At 40.4% G+C, this 20,413-nt stretch overlaps 2 protein-coding genes across 2 annotated transcripts; both read left to right on the top strand.

Moving 5' to 3' along the window:
* The first annotated feature begins 3,105 nt into the window (after nucleotides 1–3,105).
* On the top strand, nucleotides 3,106–11,326 carry hnrnpm (heterogeneous nuclear ribonucleoprotein M). The gene is made up of 16 exons (XM_083911071.1): nucleotides 3,106–3,348; nucleotides 4,201–4,385; nucleotides 5,928–5,980; nucleotides 6,707–6,714; nucleotides 6,869–6,962; nucleotides 7,060–7,395; nucleotides 7,650–7,803; nucleotides 7,922–7,971; nucleotides 8,057–8,117; nucleotides 8,376–8,498; nucleotides 8,588–8,680; nucleotides 9,015–9,083; nucleotides 9,176–9,277; nucleotides 9,391–9,983; nucleotides 10,743–10,794; nucleotides 10,885–11,326. Exons 1-16 carry the CDS (start codon nucleotides 3,248–3,250, stop codon nucleotides 11,046–11,048), a joined length of 2,238 nt encoding a protein of 745 aa, XP_083767197.1. The 5' UTR covers nucleotides 3,106–3,247; the 3' UTR covers nucleotides 11,049–11,326.
* A 256-nt stretch (nucleotides 11,327–11,582) lies between these two features.
* Nucleotides 11,583–19,855, top strand: timm44 (translocase of inner mitochondrial membrane 44 homolog (yeast)). Its single transcript, XM_083911066.1, has 13 exons — nucleotides 11,583–11,648; nucleotides 12,045–12,149; nucleotides 12,784–12,987; nucleotides 13,083–13,163; nucleotides 13,281–13,430; nucleotides 13,853–13,989; nucleotides 14,690–14,775; nucleotides 16,497–16,589; nucleotides 16,998–17,122; nucleotides 17,365–17,415; nucleotides 17,596–17,685; nucleotides 18,846–18,956; nucleotides 19,404–19,855. The coding sequence occupies exons 1-13, from the start codon at nucleotides 11,619–11,621 to the stop codon at nucleotides 19,521–19,523; spliced, it is 1,383 nt and encodes a 460-aa protein (XP_083767192.1). The 5' UTR covers nucleotides 11,583–11,618; the 3' UTR covers nucleotides 19,524–19,855.
* The last annotated feature ends 558 nt before the right edge of the window (nucleotides 19,856–20,413 follow it).

Genomic DNA, 20,413 nt, shown 5'->3' with positions numbered 1-20,413 from the left:
CTTATCACCCTATCTCTAAGGGAGACTCCAGTCCCCCTCCTGAGAAAACCCATTTCGGCCACTTGTACCCGCGACCTTGTTCTTTCGGTCATTACTCAGCTTTCATGACCATTATTATTTCAAATAAAAGCATTTCAATGATCTCAAACAAATAGAAACGACAGACACTGAAAACAATATCAGAAATCTATCAGAGCACCTTCAGCCTTAGACTGAGACCAGCAAAGACAACCACAGAACCACAGGAGGTCTTTTCTACCTTGCAACTCCTCAGAATAATATTATCAATATCATTTTCAGCATTACCTTTCATCATCATGTGCAATATAGTAGTATGTTCATTATCATGTCCTTTGCACTTTACTCCTTAGACACTTTGTTTTTATATTTTACCTTTTTGATGCTCTTTTGCTATGTTATTTGTTATGGGAATTATTTGTTAGAGAATTAAAGAAAAGCAGGTCTCATGAAGTTTTGTTTTTTTTAAAGATTATTTTTTGGCTCTTTTTCAAGCCTTTTTTTGTATAGGACAGGCAGGAAATGGGATGAGAGAGGGAGAGGGGGGAGACATCCAGCAAAGGGCCGCAGGTCGGAGTAGAACCTGCAGCCGCTGCCTCAAAGACCTTCAGCCTCTTTACACAGGGAGACTGCTCAGCCACCAGACGCCCCTCAGGAAGGTTAGATCTTTTATCTAGACACCCAATGATCATCACAGGTAAATCATTTTTTTTTTCAGAATCTTTAAACTGACAGCTGGCAGAGGGGGAGAAGTGACACCTCTGCTCGATCGGTCTGCATCACTTATCAAACACTGACCTCGATAGAATGATGCAAGTCAAATTAAGCACTAAACGTTTACAATCAAAAGTTATTGCATCCTTTGAGGGCTTTTTTTTCTTACCAGTGTAAACATTTCACAGAGCTACACATCAATGACATCTGATTTCTCACCAACATCATCCCAAAAGGCACAGCATCAAAATGGCACAACATGTTAACTTTTGGCCGGATCTTTTGAGCCCTTTAGATCCTCATCTGGCTATGGGTGAAGGTTGAAGCTCACCTCTCCAGCCCCATACAAAATCACTGGGTCAAAATTTACCCCAAAATTAGTTTTTTTTTTTTTAATATTACTGTTGTGTTATTTACTCCATTAAAACTATGGTTATTTTGTGTTTGACACAACAAGCTCAAGATTTACCTCTAAACAGTCACAAATCCATTGTTAACAATGTGCACATGCCATTAAAAACATGAAGAAGACACACATATTGTATTTTATTTATTTATTTGATTGCATTTAGTATTTCAGAATACATTTTTCAGTATATAATTTTTCTAAGCATCATCATATCGATTCACACAACTGAGCAGAATATCCAGTATTACAGAGCAACACAAACAAAGGTGCAGAAGAGACAATGAAAGACATTATATATTTAATTAAAGTAAAAGAATACAATTATAATTCTTCAATTTCTATCCAGGGTCAGATTGAATGACAGGTCTGATAAACATTCATAAAGATGAAAAGCATTTTTAGATCGAATATATTTTAAAAATCTAAGAAAATAGATAATTCTTTCAAGAAAGTTGTGAAATTCAATTAAATTTTATTTACAGTGCCAAATCATAATGAAAGTTATCTAAGGACACTTTACAGAGTAGGTAAAGACCACCTTGACTTATTTATGATTTACATAGACCCAACAATTCCCCCGTTGAGTACGACCCAGCTCTATGGATGTCGGCCATCTGTCCTGACCGGTTGGGAAGGAAGAGAAGGAGAGAGAGAGAGAGAGAGAGAGAGAGAGAGAGAGAGAGAGAGAGAGAGAGAGAGAGAGAGAGAGAGAGAGAGAGAGAGAGAGAGAGAGAGAGAGAAGAGAAAGACAGACAGATGGACAGAGAGAGAAAAAGACAGACAGAGAGATAATCCCAGAGATGCGAGCAACCACAAAAGTAACAGTAACTACAATAATATATATAGTAATGTAAATAGATAGATAGATAGATAGATAGATAAATAGATAACTTTATTTATCCCCGAGGGGAAATTAGGTCATCGTAGCAGAACAAAAACAATCAGAAATACAAAAAATAAAATACAATATGAAATACAGAATATAAACTACAATAAGAGTACAGTATCACAGATAAACACTATATTACAATATACTATGTGGATTTTAATGTGCAAGAGAGAGAAAGGTGCATTTCAGTGATAAGTCACCTCTAATAGTGTGAGGTTATTCCCTGAGCGTTGCTCAGCGTTGCTGTGCAGCGTTGTACAGTCTGATGGCAGCAGGTAGGAAACATTTCCTATTCCGTTCTTTAAGGCAGCGAGGTTGAAGGAGTCTGTTGCTGACTTATATGTTAATGCAGTTAATAAAATAGAATAGTAGAAACTAGTACAGCTAGGGTGAAAGAGTATGACAATGACCATAATCATGGTGGTAAATAGGATCAATGATGATTAGTGGTAGGCTAATAACGCCTGTGATACAATGAGATATATTACTGATGGTCTGTGAATATTCTCATTGGTCCAGGTCATTGTTATTCCCAAAGCAATTTCAGTCAAAAGCAACTGGATATGGATATTTGTCTAGGAAGACGACCAGTCCCAGCCTGGTCAGATGTGTACATGATCTGATGAAGCCTCTTGGATGAGAGGTGAAATGTCTCCCTAGACAAATAACCAGGTCCAGTTGCTTTTGACTGAAATTGCTTTGGGGATATTACTGATGGTGTTTTTATGGCTAAAATGTTATATATCATATATTTATAAGAATAATGATAGTATATAGTATGAATGTATGTAAAATTTTTAGTCAGTATTATCAAATCATAAACAAAAAATCATGGAGACACACATCAGTAGAGTGTGACATTTATAGTGTAAAAAACCAACACCTCAGATAAAATACATTTTTATTCGACACAAGTTATGATTTAGTATGTTTGTCTCATTGCGGGCAACTATTATTCTGAAAAACTCCCGCGACCTTTACTTTGACACACCGGATGAAGACACCGTTCCTTCCTGATTTTAAATTCCCATAATCCGTTGTTCCTGCTCCCAGACTGCTCTCTCCGCCATTTTTTGTTAGTTGGTGTCGCAGAGGTGGTCGGCGCAGTATTTGTCCTATTTCGGTCTGTTTTAGAAAGCGATTGACTCTGTTAATACAGTTAAGATAGACTTACAACCCATCTTAATTTAGAAAGGCACTAAATCTGCGCAAGGAAGATGTCTACCGAGCAGGCCGAAAACACCAACGTGACGGAGAAAGCAGGCCTGCAGCAGCAGCAGCCGCCGCCGCCGAAGCCGCAGCAGCAGCAGCAGCCGGGGTGAGTCCATTCATCAGGGTTTCTTTGTTGCTGCTCGAGAATTTATCCGGTTTGCGTAACGTTTACGAAACTTTAGCAGTTTACTTATCTACTCAATAAATGTGAAATAGTTCTCCTTTCTATTCGCCCGCCATTTTAACCATACAACTTACATTAAAAATGTGCAGTTGGTTTAGTAACGTAATACAGGCCTACTAACGTTATGTCCCGAGAGCGGCCTTGCCATGCGGCCCATGCAGTTTCCTCGACAACAGTAAATCATTGCAGACTATAATTAACACCACAGTTCAGAACAATGTAACTACGTCTTTATAATGTTTGTTTTTTTACCTTTTAATAGTAGTATCTCTAACCATACTCGTTCCGCCTTTTCATTATCAGTTTAAAGGAAATCCTTTTAGGCCCTCTGTTGGATTATTCAGTGGGTTAGGTTTTTTAAAAAGATATTCTTAACTGTTTTTTTTTACCGTGCATAGACTATTGTTATATTTATATTTTTGCATCTGCTGTTGATGATTTTATTATTTTTGCATTATCCCATTTTACTGCTGTAACACTGTAAATGTCCCCCTTGTGGGGCTAATAAAGGATTACCTTATCTTATTAGTTGCTTCATTTTGGCCCATGGAGCAATGAATGAGGAAAAAGTCAAAATGGTGCTATTTTTGTTGTGTTTTTAATTTTAATTGTTGACAAAAATGTACCAGCAAATGTTTCTGAGGTAGATGTACTTATCTCTTGACACCCCCCCCCACACACACACACACACATGACTTCTCAGAATCTAATCATGCTTAATTCTGTACCTCTATAAAAGCACTTAACTCACTGTTAATTGATCTCTTTATACAGGGAAGTCAATGGGAAAGCAAAGCATGAGCCCAATTCAAGCAGGAAGGAGAGGCCCCAGAAAAGAGGTGGTGGCGGCGGGCGCTTCGAACCCTATGGCAACGTGAACAAAAGATACCGTGTGTTTGTCAGCAACATCCCATACGATGTGAAGTGGCAGGCTCTCAAAGACCTGATGAAAGAGAAAGGTAAGGTGTTTGGATAAGGGATCGACTCAGTCGACTTTTGACATGTCAAAAAAAGATGAAGCATTAAGGGTCATTTTGTTTGACCGCTGCAGCATCGAGAGGATTTGGGGAATTTGTGCAGAAACTCAAGTTGTACAATGTTGCTTGAGATTTTGGGTGTCTGGAACAAAGGCTTTGGAAGAGGTCCCTCTCATTTGTCCGTCATCTAAGGAGTTGCTGCAGTCTTGCACAAGTGCTGTGAACCTGGATGTTCGACTGAACACTTATTCTCCATCGAGTTTACTAAAACCTGTTTGTGGTTTTTGTGAAGTGGGGTTGTACATGTGTAAATCCTGTCCACTACTGTGAAAATCCAATGGCTTGGGATCATGAGCGGCATTTTGAGATGCTTTACCTAAGAAAACCATTAAAAAACAGTACATTCCTGCAACATCCCGATTTTGCCCCGAAACGAGGGACGAGTTGATCTCAGTTGCAATATGTAATTAATTGTAAAGACGTGAGCTCTCATGATTTATAAATGAGTCAAAAAATTTGGAGAGCTGTTAAATGAAATCATTTGTGATGCAGCAACTATAAACAAGGATAAGAGTCCTGTCTTGTAATGTACAATATGGATTTACACGTGCTGTTACGCATGTGAAAGTACTTGTAGTTATGGGGTCTTGGAAAGCGCTAGATGTATTAGAAGTAATGCACTATATTGGCATTCACTTGAAGTTAAAGCATGTGTTAAGAAAGGTACAATCCCTTTTCAGAAGGAGTACCTGGTATCCGTATTATGACAACTGACTGTGGAGTTAAATTGCATTTTCTCTTTTAGGTGTGACCTTGACAAGCAAATGCTTTCTCAGCAGATCTCCATGTTGTGCCAAACACGGCTATGCGTTGGGGATTTCTTTGGGGTACAGGTCTACAAAATGAAGCAACTTCTTATGCACTGTCCTTGTCTCTAGAGGTTTGGTCACTGATGTCCATTCGTTGAGCAGACACGTGATCTGGAACGAAGGCGTGGCTGTGGTCGACACTGAATCAAAATTCTGATAGTGTGCATTAAAGGAACAGGTCCACTTTAAGAACATGTTTGCAGTTAGAGAATGTTTCTTTCCCCTAAGAGCTTGCCTTCATTAAGATTATGGTTAAATTGTCAAGCTGTAGGTGTCCTCTTAGGCTCAGTTGATGGGCAAGTATTGATGCATCGGCCTGATGTTTAAAATGGCTACAAAGTATGCACAGGTTTGCAATGAAGTGGTGAAAAGGTGGTGTTCCCGGTATTATATCCTCAGTCTATTGCTTTTGGTGCTTGGGGAGAATTCCAACAAGAACAGGCTAAGAAGTATTACATTTTTTAAAGGACCCAAGCTTGTTTTTTGTAGACCTGTACCATATTGTGCTGCTGCTGAGGTGCCGGGGGAAGGTGCAGGACTGGCAGTCTGAACCCACTGCCACCGGCCGCTCCACTTGTTTGTCTGCTCTAAACCCCCATTGTTCTCTCGGCTTCTCTCCCCTTGGTGTGTGTCGTCTCTGGAATCTGATTTGTAGTGGGTGAGGTAACGTACGTGGAACACTTAATGGACGCAGAAGGCAAATCGAGGGTAAGTGCAAATACATACAAATAAAACATGAATAATCCTAGACAAACCTGTGTTTGTCAGCTTTGGTGTCTTTATTTTCATTGTTGGGAATTGTTCAGCTTCAGAACCTGGTGATGTGTGAGACGGTGACATGCTGGCGGCATGCTTTTTTATTCTGTGTCATCTGTGGCACTGACTTGAGGTCATCCCGAAGGCTGATACTCTTACAAAAGGACTTCAGCTTTCTTTGTAGCCAATCCTGTGGGATTGCAGTATCTGACATGTCCTTTGGTTGCTGGATTTCCTCCTCATGCACTAAAGGGGTCTAGACTGCAAGAGGTTGTTACAAGGCTGTTAGATGGTTGTTAAATATAACTCACTCTGTAGAACTGCTTTACTGGAAATGTTTTCTCCAATATCTTAGTAGTGGGGATTGAATCAAATCTCACTGCGGATTTTCTGCCCTTTTGGATGTTGGGAAAGATACGTCTTCAATATTCACCAGACTTGCCTGTATTGTGTTAGTGACTGGGAAATAATATGAGATTGTTAAAATTGTAACTTTATTTGGAAGCACAGAGTTGTGGTCAAGGCGGTAGGCTTGTGTGATGTTGAACATTTTGATTGTGCATGAGATTCTCTTTTACTCATTATCATCTATTTTTAACCATTGCTTTTGCTAATTTCAATTTTCTTATTCTTTACCCCTTCTGGTGCGGCCTGTTCTGATGTCTTCACCCAACAAAGGGTTGTGCGTAAGTAGTCTATCCATTTTTCAATCGTTTCTCAGATTGACAGCATTGCAAACCTATTTAAAATAACTGAGTGAAATGACATGCTCCAGAAGAGCATAGTTATTAAAAATGAAGGAGTTAATTTCTCTCACAGCATATTCTGTATATTTCTCAGTGTTGTTGAGTTTAGGACCGAGGAGCTAATGAAGAAAGCAGTGGAGAAGGTCAACAAGCACAGCCTCAATGGACGACCCCTGAAAGTGAAAGAGGTACGCCACAACAAGAATGGAAGGGGGGAGCCGCAGAGAAACCAAAATGTCAGTTTGTACTTTTTCCTGAGTCATATTTTTCTTGCTTTTTTGTTAGGACCCTGATGGAGTGATTGCTCAGAGGGAAATGAACAAGGCCCAAGGTGGAGGCCCTCCAGGAGGCCATGGTGGAATGGGGGGGATGGGAGGAATGGGGGGGATGGGAGGAATGGATCGCATGGGTGGAATGGATCGCATGGGGGGAATGGATCGAATGGGGGGAATGGAACGAATGGGGGGAATGGATCGCATGAACATGGATCGAATGGGCCCTGGACCAAATGGCTCAATGGTCAACATTCCCCCTAGCCTGATGAACAACCCCAACATCCCCAATGAGATCATCCATGGTCTCCAGGCTGGAAGGATTGGCAGCACCGTCTTCGTGGCTAATGTGAGGCTTCCAGAGTTTTCCATTGTTTGACAGTTCTAACACCCCCCCCCCCCCAAATAAAACAATATATTGAATAAAGTGATATGAAAGGAGCAAAGCAGAGATTAATCAGTAAATATACGGTATTTTAATTAGTAATGTTGAGTACTTAGCGTTATGTATAACTGTACAGCTGTTATTTTAATTTACTGTTAAACAGTAAAATTATTTGCAGACATGGCGAGAGTAACCAAAATTGTTCTTTGAAACTACAGCTTGACTACAAAGTGGGCTGGAAGAAGCTGAAAGAGGTATTCAGCATGGCGGGCATGGTGGTGAGGTCTGACATTCTGGAGGACAAGGATGGGAAAAGCAGAGGCATGGGCACAGTAACATTTGATATGCCCATTGAAGCAGTCCAAGCTGTCTGTATCCTTTTTTTGAAAAACGATGTATTGACTACCTTTCTGTATTCATAGAATATTAATTCAGCAGAAACAAATTTTTTCAAAATGTCTCCGGTACGCTTTCCCTAATGATTTCACAGCTATGTTTAATGGGCAGCTGTTGTTCAACAGAGTCATGCACGTCAAACTGGTACGTCTCCTAAACCTCACTAAACATCGGATCGCAGTTTAATCCAATGGCATAGTCTAAATGTATTTATATCTGCCTTTGACAGGATGAGAAATCCCTGCCCAAAGATTTTGGACCACCTGAAAGGGCTGCGGCTGCTCTTCCACGTAAGTTTATGTAGCTTTCTTCTCTGTAATTTAATAAATAAATAATATACTTAAATATTGCCCAAGATATACCTGGGTGATCTGTCAGGAGCCACAGGGGCCGGTGACTTACTTGAATTTTTTTTTTTTTTTTAATATGGAAGGAATGTTTCATAGTTGTCTGAATGGCTTGAGAGCTTACTCCTCCAGTATAATAATTCTGCAGAATTTCCTGTGAGGACAAAGACTTAGTACATAACCCATTTTTTTTCTGTCTAGGTGGCCTAAGTGGTATTGGTTTGGGCCTGGGACCTGGCGGCCAGCCCATTGATGCCACCCAACTCAACAGAGGAGGTGGGGGTGGAGGCGGAGGCGGAGGAATGGGCAACATGGGCCCTGGAGGTAACTAGCTCTGACTGTGTTCTTGTTAAACCCTTGAATAAAAGACATGAGTGAAATCAGTGGCTCAGCAGTACTCTTCTCTCTTGTAGGAATGGAAGGAATGGGCTTTGGAAACATGGGAGGAGGACGTATGGGTGGAGGAGGAGGAGCAGCAGGTGGAGCAGGAGGAGCAGGAGGTGGAGGTATGTACTTGAGTTTTTCTAGTAGCTGGGCCTTTACTGCATTTACTGTTAAAGCAACTCAACACTTCTAACCTTATCACAAACTACCCAACAATTCACCGTATATTTCAAGTCCCTTAGATAATGGTATTGGGCTGGGTGAAGTTTTTAACTCTCTCTAATAAAACAGCTAAACGATGTGACTCATTGTGTCAAATGGAACGCCTCTAAATCATCCATTTTATATTTGAATGCCCAGACATCAGTATCTTAAAGGTATCAGATTTCCATACCCAGCGTGTCCATCTGTCTCTGGTTGCGCCTTCTGGCATTAAGATTTTCTTCTCTCTTCTAGGTATGGAAAGCTTTGGAGGAATGAACAACATGGAGCGTTTTGGTTCTACAGGGATGGGCAGAATGAACGGTGAGGAGACATGTTCAGCTCTCAAAAGAAAGCGTGAAACACTTTCACGTTTTCCTTGATGTTTCTAACGGTTTCATCTCTTGCATTGTTAGAGATGGACCGTGGGATTGGTGGCGCTTTTGACAGGGAGTTTGGGCGAAATGAAATGGGAATGTCTCGCAATAATTTTGGCGACTCCTTTGAGAGAGGAATGGGTTAGTATTTTCAGGATTTTGTTTGAAGTTACTCTTAAAGCCGTGCTGATGAGTGTTATCTGATTTAATGCATTTCATCTTAGACGGTAAATATAACCTTTATTCTCTTGTAGGAAACACCATGGGCTCTGGCATGGACCGCATGAGCTCTGGCATGGACCGCCTGGGAGGCAGCATGGACCGCATGGCGGGGATGGAACGAATGGGCATGGACAGGATGGAGCGCGGGTCTGACCTGGACAGGCTTGGTTCTGGGTTTGACCGTATGAGCTCGGGGATGGACCGGCTGGGGCCCAGTGTAGACAGGCTGGGCCCTAGCCTGGACCGTATGAGCTCCAGCATGGAGCGCCTCGGCCCAGCTGGGTTTGATCGCTTAGGCCCGTCAGGTTTGGATCGCATGGGTTCTAGTCTGGACTTTGGTTCCCCAATGGGTATGGATCGCATTGGCAACACCGGGCTTGACAGAATGGCCAACACCTTTGACCGCATAGGCTCTGCTGGAGGACTTGACCGCTTCGCCTCCGGTGGCATCGACCGCATGAGCTCTAACATGGATCGCATGGGATCTGGAGGTGTTGGTGGTGGTCAGTTTGATCGCTCTGCTGACTTAGATCGTGGATTCGGTGGCAATACCTTTGGAGGAGCTGGAGGTCCTGGAACTGGGGGAGGCAATATCAGGAAGGGATGCCAGATCTTTGTCAGAAATGTAAGTGTTTATTGCAGGGTAGTTTGGCTTAAAGGGGAATTTTGGTATTTTTCAACTTGGCCCTATTTTTATTCACGTGCAAGTTATTAATGGCAACAACTTTCTTTTATTTTTTTTAATAAAATGGTCCAGTATTCAGCACGAGCACTGCAGCCTGTACTCCCTGAACTGGACTCCAATGTAATCGAACGGGGCAACAAGCATTGTTTTTGCCACTGACTGACTCGAATCGAACTCGCTATTCTAGGTGTCTGACTACATTATGGAAAGCTGGAGAAGTTGCCGTTATCCGGCCATGTATTGTTGGTACTGATGCAGGTCAACACACTAACTTTCCCTCTTTCTGCAGCTCTCCCACTTTCAATCAGCATTTTTCTTGAGGAAAATGTGCTTTGGTAGGACTGCTGTCAAGTCATTTTGAGAGATTTTAGAAGGAGAGGTCCCCATCTTTCCACAATGTTGTCTGACACTAATAACAATCTGAGCCAGTAAGGAGCCAAAACAAGCACTTTAATTGTTATCGATTACATTGGCGATGCGTAGTTGCCTCATTCAATTACATTGCAGTCCGGTTCACAGCGGCCAGGCTGCAGATGTTGCACTCAATACTAGACCAATTTCAAAAAAAGTTGTGCCATTAGTCATTTACATGGAAATGGTGTACAGCGTGTAAAATGAATAAATTCCCCTTTAATGAATTTATCAATATCTTTTCACATATGATTTATAATCAACTTTGTAATGAATTTTGTTTTTCAGCTGCCATTTGACTTCAACTGGAAGATGCTGAAAGATACCTTCAACACATGCGGTAAGAGTGGTTGTAGTTTGTAAATAGAATATTAATTGTTTGCTATTTTACATTAAGATGACTTCTAACATTGGTGCTCTTCATCTACAGGCATGGTTCAGTATGCTGATATTAAGATGGAGAACGGCAAGTCCAAGGGCTGTGGCGTGGTTCGCTTTGACACCCCTGAAACTGCTGAGCGTGTCTGTCGGACCATGAATGGTTATCGGCTGAACGGGAGAGAAATTGATGTCAGGATTGATAGGAATGCATAAGTTATCTGTGTTACAGCGTACATTTCATTTAGTCCCTAATCTAAACTATCTGTATCATCTGAATTGCCCTTCAGCATATTCATATTATATCCACTTGGTTTGTTAGATATTTGTAACAGTGAATGTTATTTTAGTTAGTAATTTGTCAGTGAAAGTGTTTGAGTTTTTTGCTTAATTTTACTTTTTTTTTAGAGACCAAATTTTAATTTTGTTTCTGTCATGTTCACCTGTCATTGCCTTTGTTCTATAAGGTGTTTTGATAAATAAACCCCAGTATTTGGAAATGCTTTGTTGGATTATTTTTTGTGTGGTCTTGCAATTATAAAAAATAACTAGCTTTCTTGTACTTAGATTAGTCCCTTATTAACAGTTGGCAGTTTTACAATTAAGATGGTGATAGTGTAACGGTTCAGAGACATGCATACAGTTAAATGATGCTAGCTTGAGCAACATACTGTATGCAAGTGCACGGAAGTTAGCTGTGGACTGGAGGTATCTGAAAGACGCTTATGAGTCCCCCCTCGTGGACATGATCACCACCGGAAGAAGGTCACAGGCGTACCATTCAAGATGGCGGCCCCCTTGTGTCAGTATTACCAGGTGAGTGTCTGGGACTTTTGTTAAATGTCAACATGTAAACACCAGAAAATGAGAAGGGAAGAACTTTAGCGGTGTTTTTAAAGCTGTAAGGATTACCGGTGACTGGAAGTGTTGAACTATGTATTCCTGCTCAGGCTGCTAACGAAGCTAGCCAAGTTAGCTCTTTGAATGTCCAGACGTCCAGCCGGTGATTGAACTCTGAAGCAGGATGGAAGTAAAATGTCAGCTAGCGGCATGTTCTGACTTCCCACCGTGGATTGTTATAACTTATTTTCTGGTTTTAGACTAAAATGTCATTTTTTTCCCCCGCATTAATGACATGGCATTCTCATATTCTACGCAGACGTTTCAGTGTTTAGTATTACATCCCATACAATCGTGTGTGTGTGTCTCCAGATATGTGTACGGAGAGGGTTGGTGGCATTCCCTTCTTCTTACCTGCTACTTCACAACAGACCCAATGTTTACAGGATACGTGGGGTCCTGACATGCGCTTCACAGGTACCAAACACCTGGCATAAGATCTTTTGCTTATTTTTCTGGATATCTATGAAGCTGATCTTTGCAGAATATGATATGCACTGTATAGACTTCATGCCGAGACCTAATGTTTCAGCGAAAATGTGCTTTCTTCAGAGCTCTTTAAAGAAGTCAATGCTAATGTCAGCTCATGGAATAAAGCCTAAGCTGCGTGTCATTCATATTAAAGTGCTCCTGTTTTAATTAATGCGATATAAAAACAACAGTGCAATAAACGATACATTTGTGAAGGTTGTGATTCTCAGGCAAATATGTTGACTGAACTTTAATCTGCATAATGCAATACAGTTCAGCACCACCACAAAGTACATCTTCCAAAAACAACCCAGAAGTTAAACCAACATAGGACTGATGTATTCGACTTTGTTATTTTAAGTTTTAGCCATGTATACCTAATAAACTGGCAATTGTGTGTTTTCATTTTGCTGGGTTACAATAATACTATCCAAAACAAAAAATAAACCATCTCTGGGTTTAAAAAATTAATAATTAAAAAACCTCTGTGGTTTAAACCTTTAAGTTTAATTAAACTGCTTCAGACAAACTGCTTTGAGTAAATACATTTTATGTTTTGTTTCTTATTCACATCAACAAGGTTCCTCAGTCATCCCTTCTGCAGGTACGGTATTTGTCAGGGGAGAGGGGCGGTGGCAGAAAAGGTTTCATCGGAGAGCTTCTGGAGAACATTAAGCAGGAGCTAAACAAGAACAAAGACATGAAAGACAACATCAAGAAGTTCCGAGAAGAAGCCAAAAAACTGGAGGAGTCGGATGCACTGAAACAAGCTCGAAGGAAATTTGTTAGTACTTGGTCTCACACACACTGCATTTCTATCCTTTTTGTTAGGAAGAACTAGTGTTAGGTTTGCCAATAACCCCCCGCCCATTTCCCCAGAAAACGATAGAGTCCGAAACAGTGAAGACCTCCGATGTTCTCAGGAAGAAGCTGGGAGACATCTCTGAGACAGTTAAAGAGGTAAATGTATTATTTCAATCAGATGCAGCCTTTCTTTTGATCATCACATAATAGTTATGCTTTCCAGTTGATCCATCTGACCTCACAAGGTGTGTATGTGTGTGTATCTGTGTGCAGGGGCTAGAGGAGGTCAGTCGTACAGAAATTGGGAAAAAAATCAAAGATGGAATGGAGGAAGCAGCCAAAACAGCGAAGACCTCGGCAGAGTCCGTCTCTAAAAGTGGAGAGATGTTGGGAAAGACTGGTGCATTCAGAGCAATATCACAGGTATGGAGTCACTGTGCTCATGATGGTGCAGAAACTTTTCATGTTTACCAAAAGTTCAACTGCATTTATTGGCTTTTGTTTGTTGTGTAAGGATATATTTATATTGAAACATAATCTTGACCTCTGTTACGTAAGGTAGCAATGAGAAGTTTCATGTTGTAAGATTTGAGGTGAATTTTAAGACCCGTGTTACTTAATTTGTCAATTTGGTGCACTGCTCCAAGGTTGAACTGTTAAGTAAATAATTTGTCATATTCCATTCATATAAACTGCTCAATGTAAAGGATAAAGCAAGGGAAATGTATTATTGAATGTTACTGTAAAATAGAAATTAATAAGGATAAAAAGGAAAACGCAAAACTAAATGAATACTGGAACATATTTGTTTTTCTCTCGTCTTCTACCTGTTCATCTATTTTCAGGGCATGGAGAGTGTGAAGAAAGAGATTGGTGATCTGGGCCACACCGGCTCTTATCGCCCTCCTGACAGACTCAGGAAGAGGAGTGAGTTCTCCTCCAAGGGGGCAGGGGATGACAGCAAGGTCTTCGAAGCCAACGAGTACGTGAGTGCCCTCTGCTTTGCCCTGATACTGAGAGGGGAACGCCTCTCAGGCTCTGAGATAGCTGGTACAACTTATATGGACTCATACAGTCTAGTAATTATTATAAAAAATACAGTAAATAATACCAAGGCAAAGCTGAAAATGTACTTTCTCTAAACTACTATTAGGGAAACATCACAGTTTGCAGAGATAAGCAAACTCTTGTCACACTGCTGCATGGCAACCGCCCTGTCAACTGCCTACCTTCAAAAGCGTATACCCAAAAAAGCAAAGCATTTTTTAATAGCAGCTCCTAGTAGCCTTGTGGTTACAGCAGAGCAAAGTCTCTGCATGTTCATGTGGGCAGCAACCACTTTATACCCATGCCACCATAATCAGAACCACTTCCCCCTGGGGCAGTGTGTGTAAGTAAGTCCTGTTTGAAAACTTTACCTTGTGTTTGGTTATTTGCCTAGGAAGATGTTACCTCTCATCCAAGAGGATGAGAGGTGAAACTTCATCAGTTCATGTACGCATCTGACCAGTCCCAGTCTGGTCAGATGCGTACATGAACTGATGAAGCCTCTTGGATGAGAGGCGAAACGTCTTCCTAGACAAATAACCAAGTCCAGTTGCTTTTGACTGAAATTGCTTTGAGGATAACGATGACCTGGACAAATGAGAATATTCACAGGCTTTACCTTGTGTGTTCTTCAGGGAGGCGATGGGTGTGGTGCTCCACAAAGACTCAAAATGGTACCAGCAGTGGAAGGACTTCAAAGACAACAATATGGTCTTCAACAGTAAGGAATAACAGATCTTTTTTGTCTCCTGTCTGCGTCCTTGACAGTTTACTTAAAGTCAGCTTTTAATAAGTTCACCAGCAATTCTATGCTGCATGTACAGTAAGTGATATGGAGTCCAAGTCAACTAGCATGAAATCAGAACCACTGAATTTGCAATTTTGTGTGGGGAGAATAAAAAAATACATGTTTTTTTCCATCTTGATGTGTCTGGTTCCTTCTCCCAGAGTCGTGCTCTGTCCCCCCATGAGGGAGTATCAGACAGTTTTGTTCAGCTTTGATCTGATTGGTCAACTCAAGAGTGCATTGACTCTCTATAATGCAGACCACAATCAGCTGATAGTTTGTTTATATATTGCTTGTGATGGTGATTTAACTACGCCTGACAAAGATCTCTGTTTGATCCAAATGTTGCACACTTAAACTTACTTGGAGCTTTTAATACAGTGCACGGATCTTGTGTTTGACTCTTTTATCCAGCACCTGTAAAAGTTTTTTAGATATCTACGCCCTTTGGAACACTTTACTAAACTTTAGGCTTATGAGGCTCCATTAATAAGCATTTGATGAAAGAGTCTGTTAAATAAAGGGTGCTGCTTTGGGGATTAGTTGCAGAGTGTGTAACATAGGGATACATCACTGTGCTGATGTAGTCAATATTATGCACATTAGTCAAGGGAAATAACGTTGATGAATCACATTTGGACAGGTGAAAAGAAATAGTTTGGATATTGTGCAAAGTAATCAGATTTGCAGTTATATAGATTTCCATAGCTGTTGTTGCAGCATCAACACTTTTGGAATGGATCTGGTAATATGGGACTTCATTCATTGATTACCTGTACCTGCACAATATCTTACACAGCATAATACAACCCACCTGTAGCCCTCTACTGTGGCTTTCAGTGGCATCACATGATATATGTACTGTTTAAGCTCCTTTTATTTAATGCAGTAGAAGACTGCATGCAATATGCCAGGTTAGGTCTACTACTTCTCTTCATGGTTTCAAAGCATCCTTTCTAATGTGTGTGTGTGTGTGTGTGTGTGTGTGTGTGTGTGTGTGTGTGTGTGTGTGTGTGTGTGTGTGTGTGTGTGTGTGTGTGTGTGTGTGTGTGTGTGTGTGTGTGTGTGTGTGTGTGTGTGTGTGTGTGTGTGTGTGTGTGTGTGTGTGTGTGTGTGTGTGTGTGTGTGTGTGTGTGTGTGTGTGTGTGTGTCACTGTATTTTTACTTTCTATTACGTGGATAGTTTTGTGGAAAATAAGATGATTTATCTCAAAGGGCTGTCCTCAATAAATAAATTCAAATTCAAATATGCAGAGGGGCATAAAGCTCAGATACTCCACTCATTATCCACCTCTAACCCCATTACGTTGGATATTGCTTGTTGCAGGGAAAGTGGTGTCCAGTGGGAAAGTTTTGCATCCTCTCCTAACCCTTCTAAATACATGTATGCTTCATCAATCACCCAGCAGCCATACACAGCAGCATTTTGCTGAGCCTCAGCTTTTAGCCTTTCATTCCTCACAATGTCGCACCAGCAGTGGGTTTTCATATTTTTGACAGGAAAATGATGTCTAATCTCTGTATATGATATTTCTATACATTTTGAAGGATTTGCTGATCTGAGAGAATTGTTTTTTCTCTGTGTATGTGTGAAGATGGAAACCTCAGGTTTCAACTCAACTTCTAACATGCTCTCATTCATACGCTCACTACAGGGTTCTTTGAGATGAAAATGAAGTATGATGAGAGTGACAACGCCCTCATCAGAGCGTCTCGTGCTGTCACCGACAAGATGACTGACGTCATAAGTGAGAGACTTCTGATTTGATTAAGACGAATCAAGCTATAACAGAGAAGATACAGGGTACCTATAGCTACCTATAAATTCAAAAAGTTGTACATCATACATACAGTTTATTTACAGTATAAACATATTTCTGGGTCATGGTCTGTTTTCATTTTCATTTTTTCACAAAGGGTGATTTAGTTTTCAGCAAAGCTAGATTACACAATGAGACGAGAGATTGAGAAGCAGGAAAACTAAAGTTAATGGCACATATTTTGAAGTCAAGTCAAGACATGTTATAAGTCCAACAGTAAGTCAGGTTTAGTAATACATGTAATTACTTAGCCACAGTCTCTTCTACTGCTCATTATCTGTTTACTAAACGTCATGTGTTTCCTGTCCGTGTTCATGTGTTTTCATGTGTGTTTAGGTGGGCTTTTTTCTAAGACTGAGATGTCTGAAGTATTAACAGAGATTTTGAAGGCGGACCCATCCTTTGACAAAGATTCTTTCCTCAAGCAGTGTGAACGAGATATCATCCCCAATATACTGGAGGTATATGTTAGTGCAAACTACGTTGGTCCCTGTATCAGTGTAAATTAATCATTTCATCCATTTAAGAAATGTTTTGTATGAATTGATCAAGTTAGGACATACACCTGATGATGTTTCTGACAAGGAATGCAACACTGAGTTACAGTAGATGTAATTAGGATTTTGTGCCACTGATCAGGATGTAAAAATACAAATATTACCAGGTCTTGATTTAAGCTGCTGTTTGCTCTGTCTCCATGCAGGCGATGGTCAGAGGGGAGCTGGATGTTCTGAAGGATTGGTGTTATGAAGCGGTAAGACCTTTCTCACGCATTGACTGTAGGCTTCTTTTGTTACGGACATGTAAAGACAGCAGTTATTGTGCCCACGAAGCACATTGGTGACATTGGTCCCCATATTGGGTCAGCAGCTCATTATAAAATGTTTAGTCATAATGTTATCACATTTTGTTTTTCTCCATACTTGGTATGTAGACATACAGCCAGCTGGCACACCCAATTCAGCAAGCCAAGGCCATGGGACTTCAGTTCCACTCTAAGATCCTGGACATTGACAATATTGATGTAAGTTTTTCCAGACAACACACGCCTTGAACGTGACGCCTTGAGCATTGGCACGTCATGACACTTTGCTTTGGTTTTTGCTAAACCCCAGTCATTCACAAGTTTGCGATGAATACAGGGGTTTTGGTGAGTATCGATATACTTGATAATAACCTCATGCCCATATCTGGTAATCTATATGATAATTGGGCTTGGAAAATACATTGATGTATTGATATTGGGATATGAGACTAGTGACTGTGACAAAAGTGTTTTAAAGGCTGCATTACAGTACATTGATATAATTTGCTGAATTGACCAGACACCTTTAGCTGTACTATTATTTGCCTTTACCCACTTAGTCATTATATCCACATTACCGGTGATTATTTATCAAAAATCTCATTGTGTAAATATCTTGTGAAAGCACTTATAGTCAACCCTAAGATATTTGTAGGGTTTGGTCAAAAATATTGTAATATTTGATTTTCTCCATATTGTCCAGCCCTAATTGCAACAGTTTTACAGGCAAAATGATTTTAACATAAATTGTCATAAACAAGTGAAACAGGTTAAACTGAACCGATTAAGAATATTAGTAAAAGTGTTAATAGATGATACTTGTTACTCTTCTATCTTTTAATGGAGAACAGTGGTTTTGCTTTGATTTGTAGAGCTTGTGGTTAAATAATATGGGGCTTTTTCAATATGTAAACATAAACATTCCAAAACAGTCCTAGTTTATTTCCTGTTGTAGTGTGTGTGATTTACATTAGCTGACAGGAAGTTACCAAAGACCAAGGCTGTTGCCTAACAATGGAATTCTGTACAAACGGTTTATATGGTGATCTGCAGGGAAAGTGTTTGCAAACATGCAAAATCAAAGTATACAACCATTTCATCAGCGCTGTCAAACGTCTTGAATGGTTATGAACATGTGTCACAGCTCTTTGTTCAGTTTTTTTTACTTTTCTTTGAAGTTGGGCTTTTTTCAGACTGTTTAAGTCGGCATACAGTCATACAGTAGTTAAGTAGTTAAGAAATGTTGTCTCTATCAACCTTTATCAGGTCTCTATAACTTCTGTATTTTAAATATCTCTCGAGCCATTATGAACTTGTTTAATACTAAAATCATGTTTGCTGGCTGAGTAAAGTACATATGTATGTGTCCCTTACTCCAGCTGGCCATGGGGAAGATGATGGACCAGGGTCCAGTGCTGATTATCACCTTCCAGGCTCAGTTAGTCATGGTGATCCGAAACACCAAAGGAGAGGTGGTGGAGGGAGACCCTGTAAGTTACACCATCAAATACACAAACATCACTGTGCAAGAACCTGCTAAATGATAAAAGCAAAGAGCATTTAAAACACACATGTAAATCAAATTGCATTTGCGGTGTGTAAAGCCTTAGACAAAGTGTTTGTCATGAAGGAACTTGTTATAAATGATGCACCGAGAGAATGGTACAAGACAATTAAGCCCCTTTTTTTATTAGGCATGGCTTTTATTATTTAGACCCACAACCCGGACTAAATCTTCATTGGTTATAAATCAGCCGTGTGGTGCACTCAGGGCTCCTCAGGGACACCTGTGATTGGTAAAGAGGTCAAGGTGTCTCTCTCTTCACAAAATATATGCGTATATTTGGGTTGTCTAAATTCTCATTTAAAGTGTGTGTATGTCATCCGTGTTTTATAGTGATTAAGGAGAATTGAACAGATCGTTTTTCTCCCTTCAGGAAAAAGTGATCAGAATGATGTACGTGTGGGCTCTGTGTCGAGACCAGGAGGAGCTCAACACATATGCTGCCTGGAGATTACTTGACATCTCCGCCTCTAGCACAGAACAGATCCTCTAAGACTCTTTGATACACACACAGAACACTCTGTGAGAGAGAGGGAAGGTGCTGTACTCTGGGAAGAAGGAGAGGGAGGACAAGTTGGACATGGGCTCACTTCGAAGCAGAAATATTGTGAAGTAGTGCTTTGGGTTCAGTCACTGCAACCCCCTTGAGTTATTTCTAACCATCCCTCTGGCTCACACTAGGGGGCGGTAGACTACCAACAACTCTCATTGACCATACTTTCTGCAATGCCTGTATGGCTGCCCATTTATTAAAACTGTATGGTGCAGGGCTTAAGGGATGCATGAAGTTATTTAACTTGGGTTCAGATCTTTTATTATTTGTATTAGAAAAGAAAATGTGTAAATCAAGAGACCTGATTTGGCACTGAGCCCTCTGACACACTTCCTCTATCTATCAGTCCCTCTCTCTCTCTCTCTTTGTTATGTTGGTGATTGGTGGTGCTGCGGCCAATCAGTGCTTTCCTAGATCCTTGTTTGTACAATAATCATCCACCTTAATTGTTAAAATGTGAGAATGTCTATATTTATTATGAAAAATAAATATGCCCCTTGTTTTTCACACTAAAGATTTCTGTCGTATTTTTAACCTTCTTCCCTGCAAATGGTTAAGCTTCTCCTCTGATATGGAGGATACCACATGATCCTTTCTAGGGCAGTTGCTAATTATTATTTTTTAAAATTAAATCCTCAAGTGGAATTTCAGTGTTCCTATATTTCCTTTGGGAAAAATGCTCCATGTGTGTGTGTGTGTGTGAATGAAATCTAGCTGCCTTTGTAGAAGGATTGTAGCGAGCTACACATGAATGATAATTTTGACAGCCTACATGGTCTTTATGGATCGATTACTGAACGGGCCTACTGGGCACAGGTGCAAGGGTCAGG

This window comes from Echiichthys vipera (assembly GCF_963691815.1).
Source record: "Echiichthys vipera genome assembly, chromosome: 3".
Lineage (NCBI taxonomy): Eukaryota > Metazoa > Chordata > Actinopteri > Perciformes > Trachinidae > Echiichthys > Echiichthys vipera.
The sequence above is the reverse complement of the archived record's forward strand: the minus strand, read 5'-3'. Positions and strand labels throughout refer to the sequence as shown.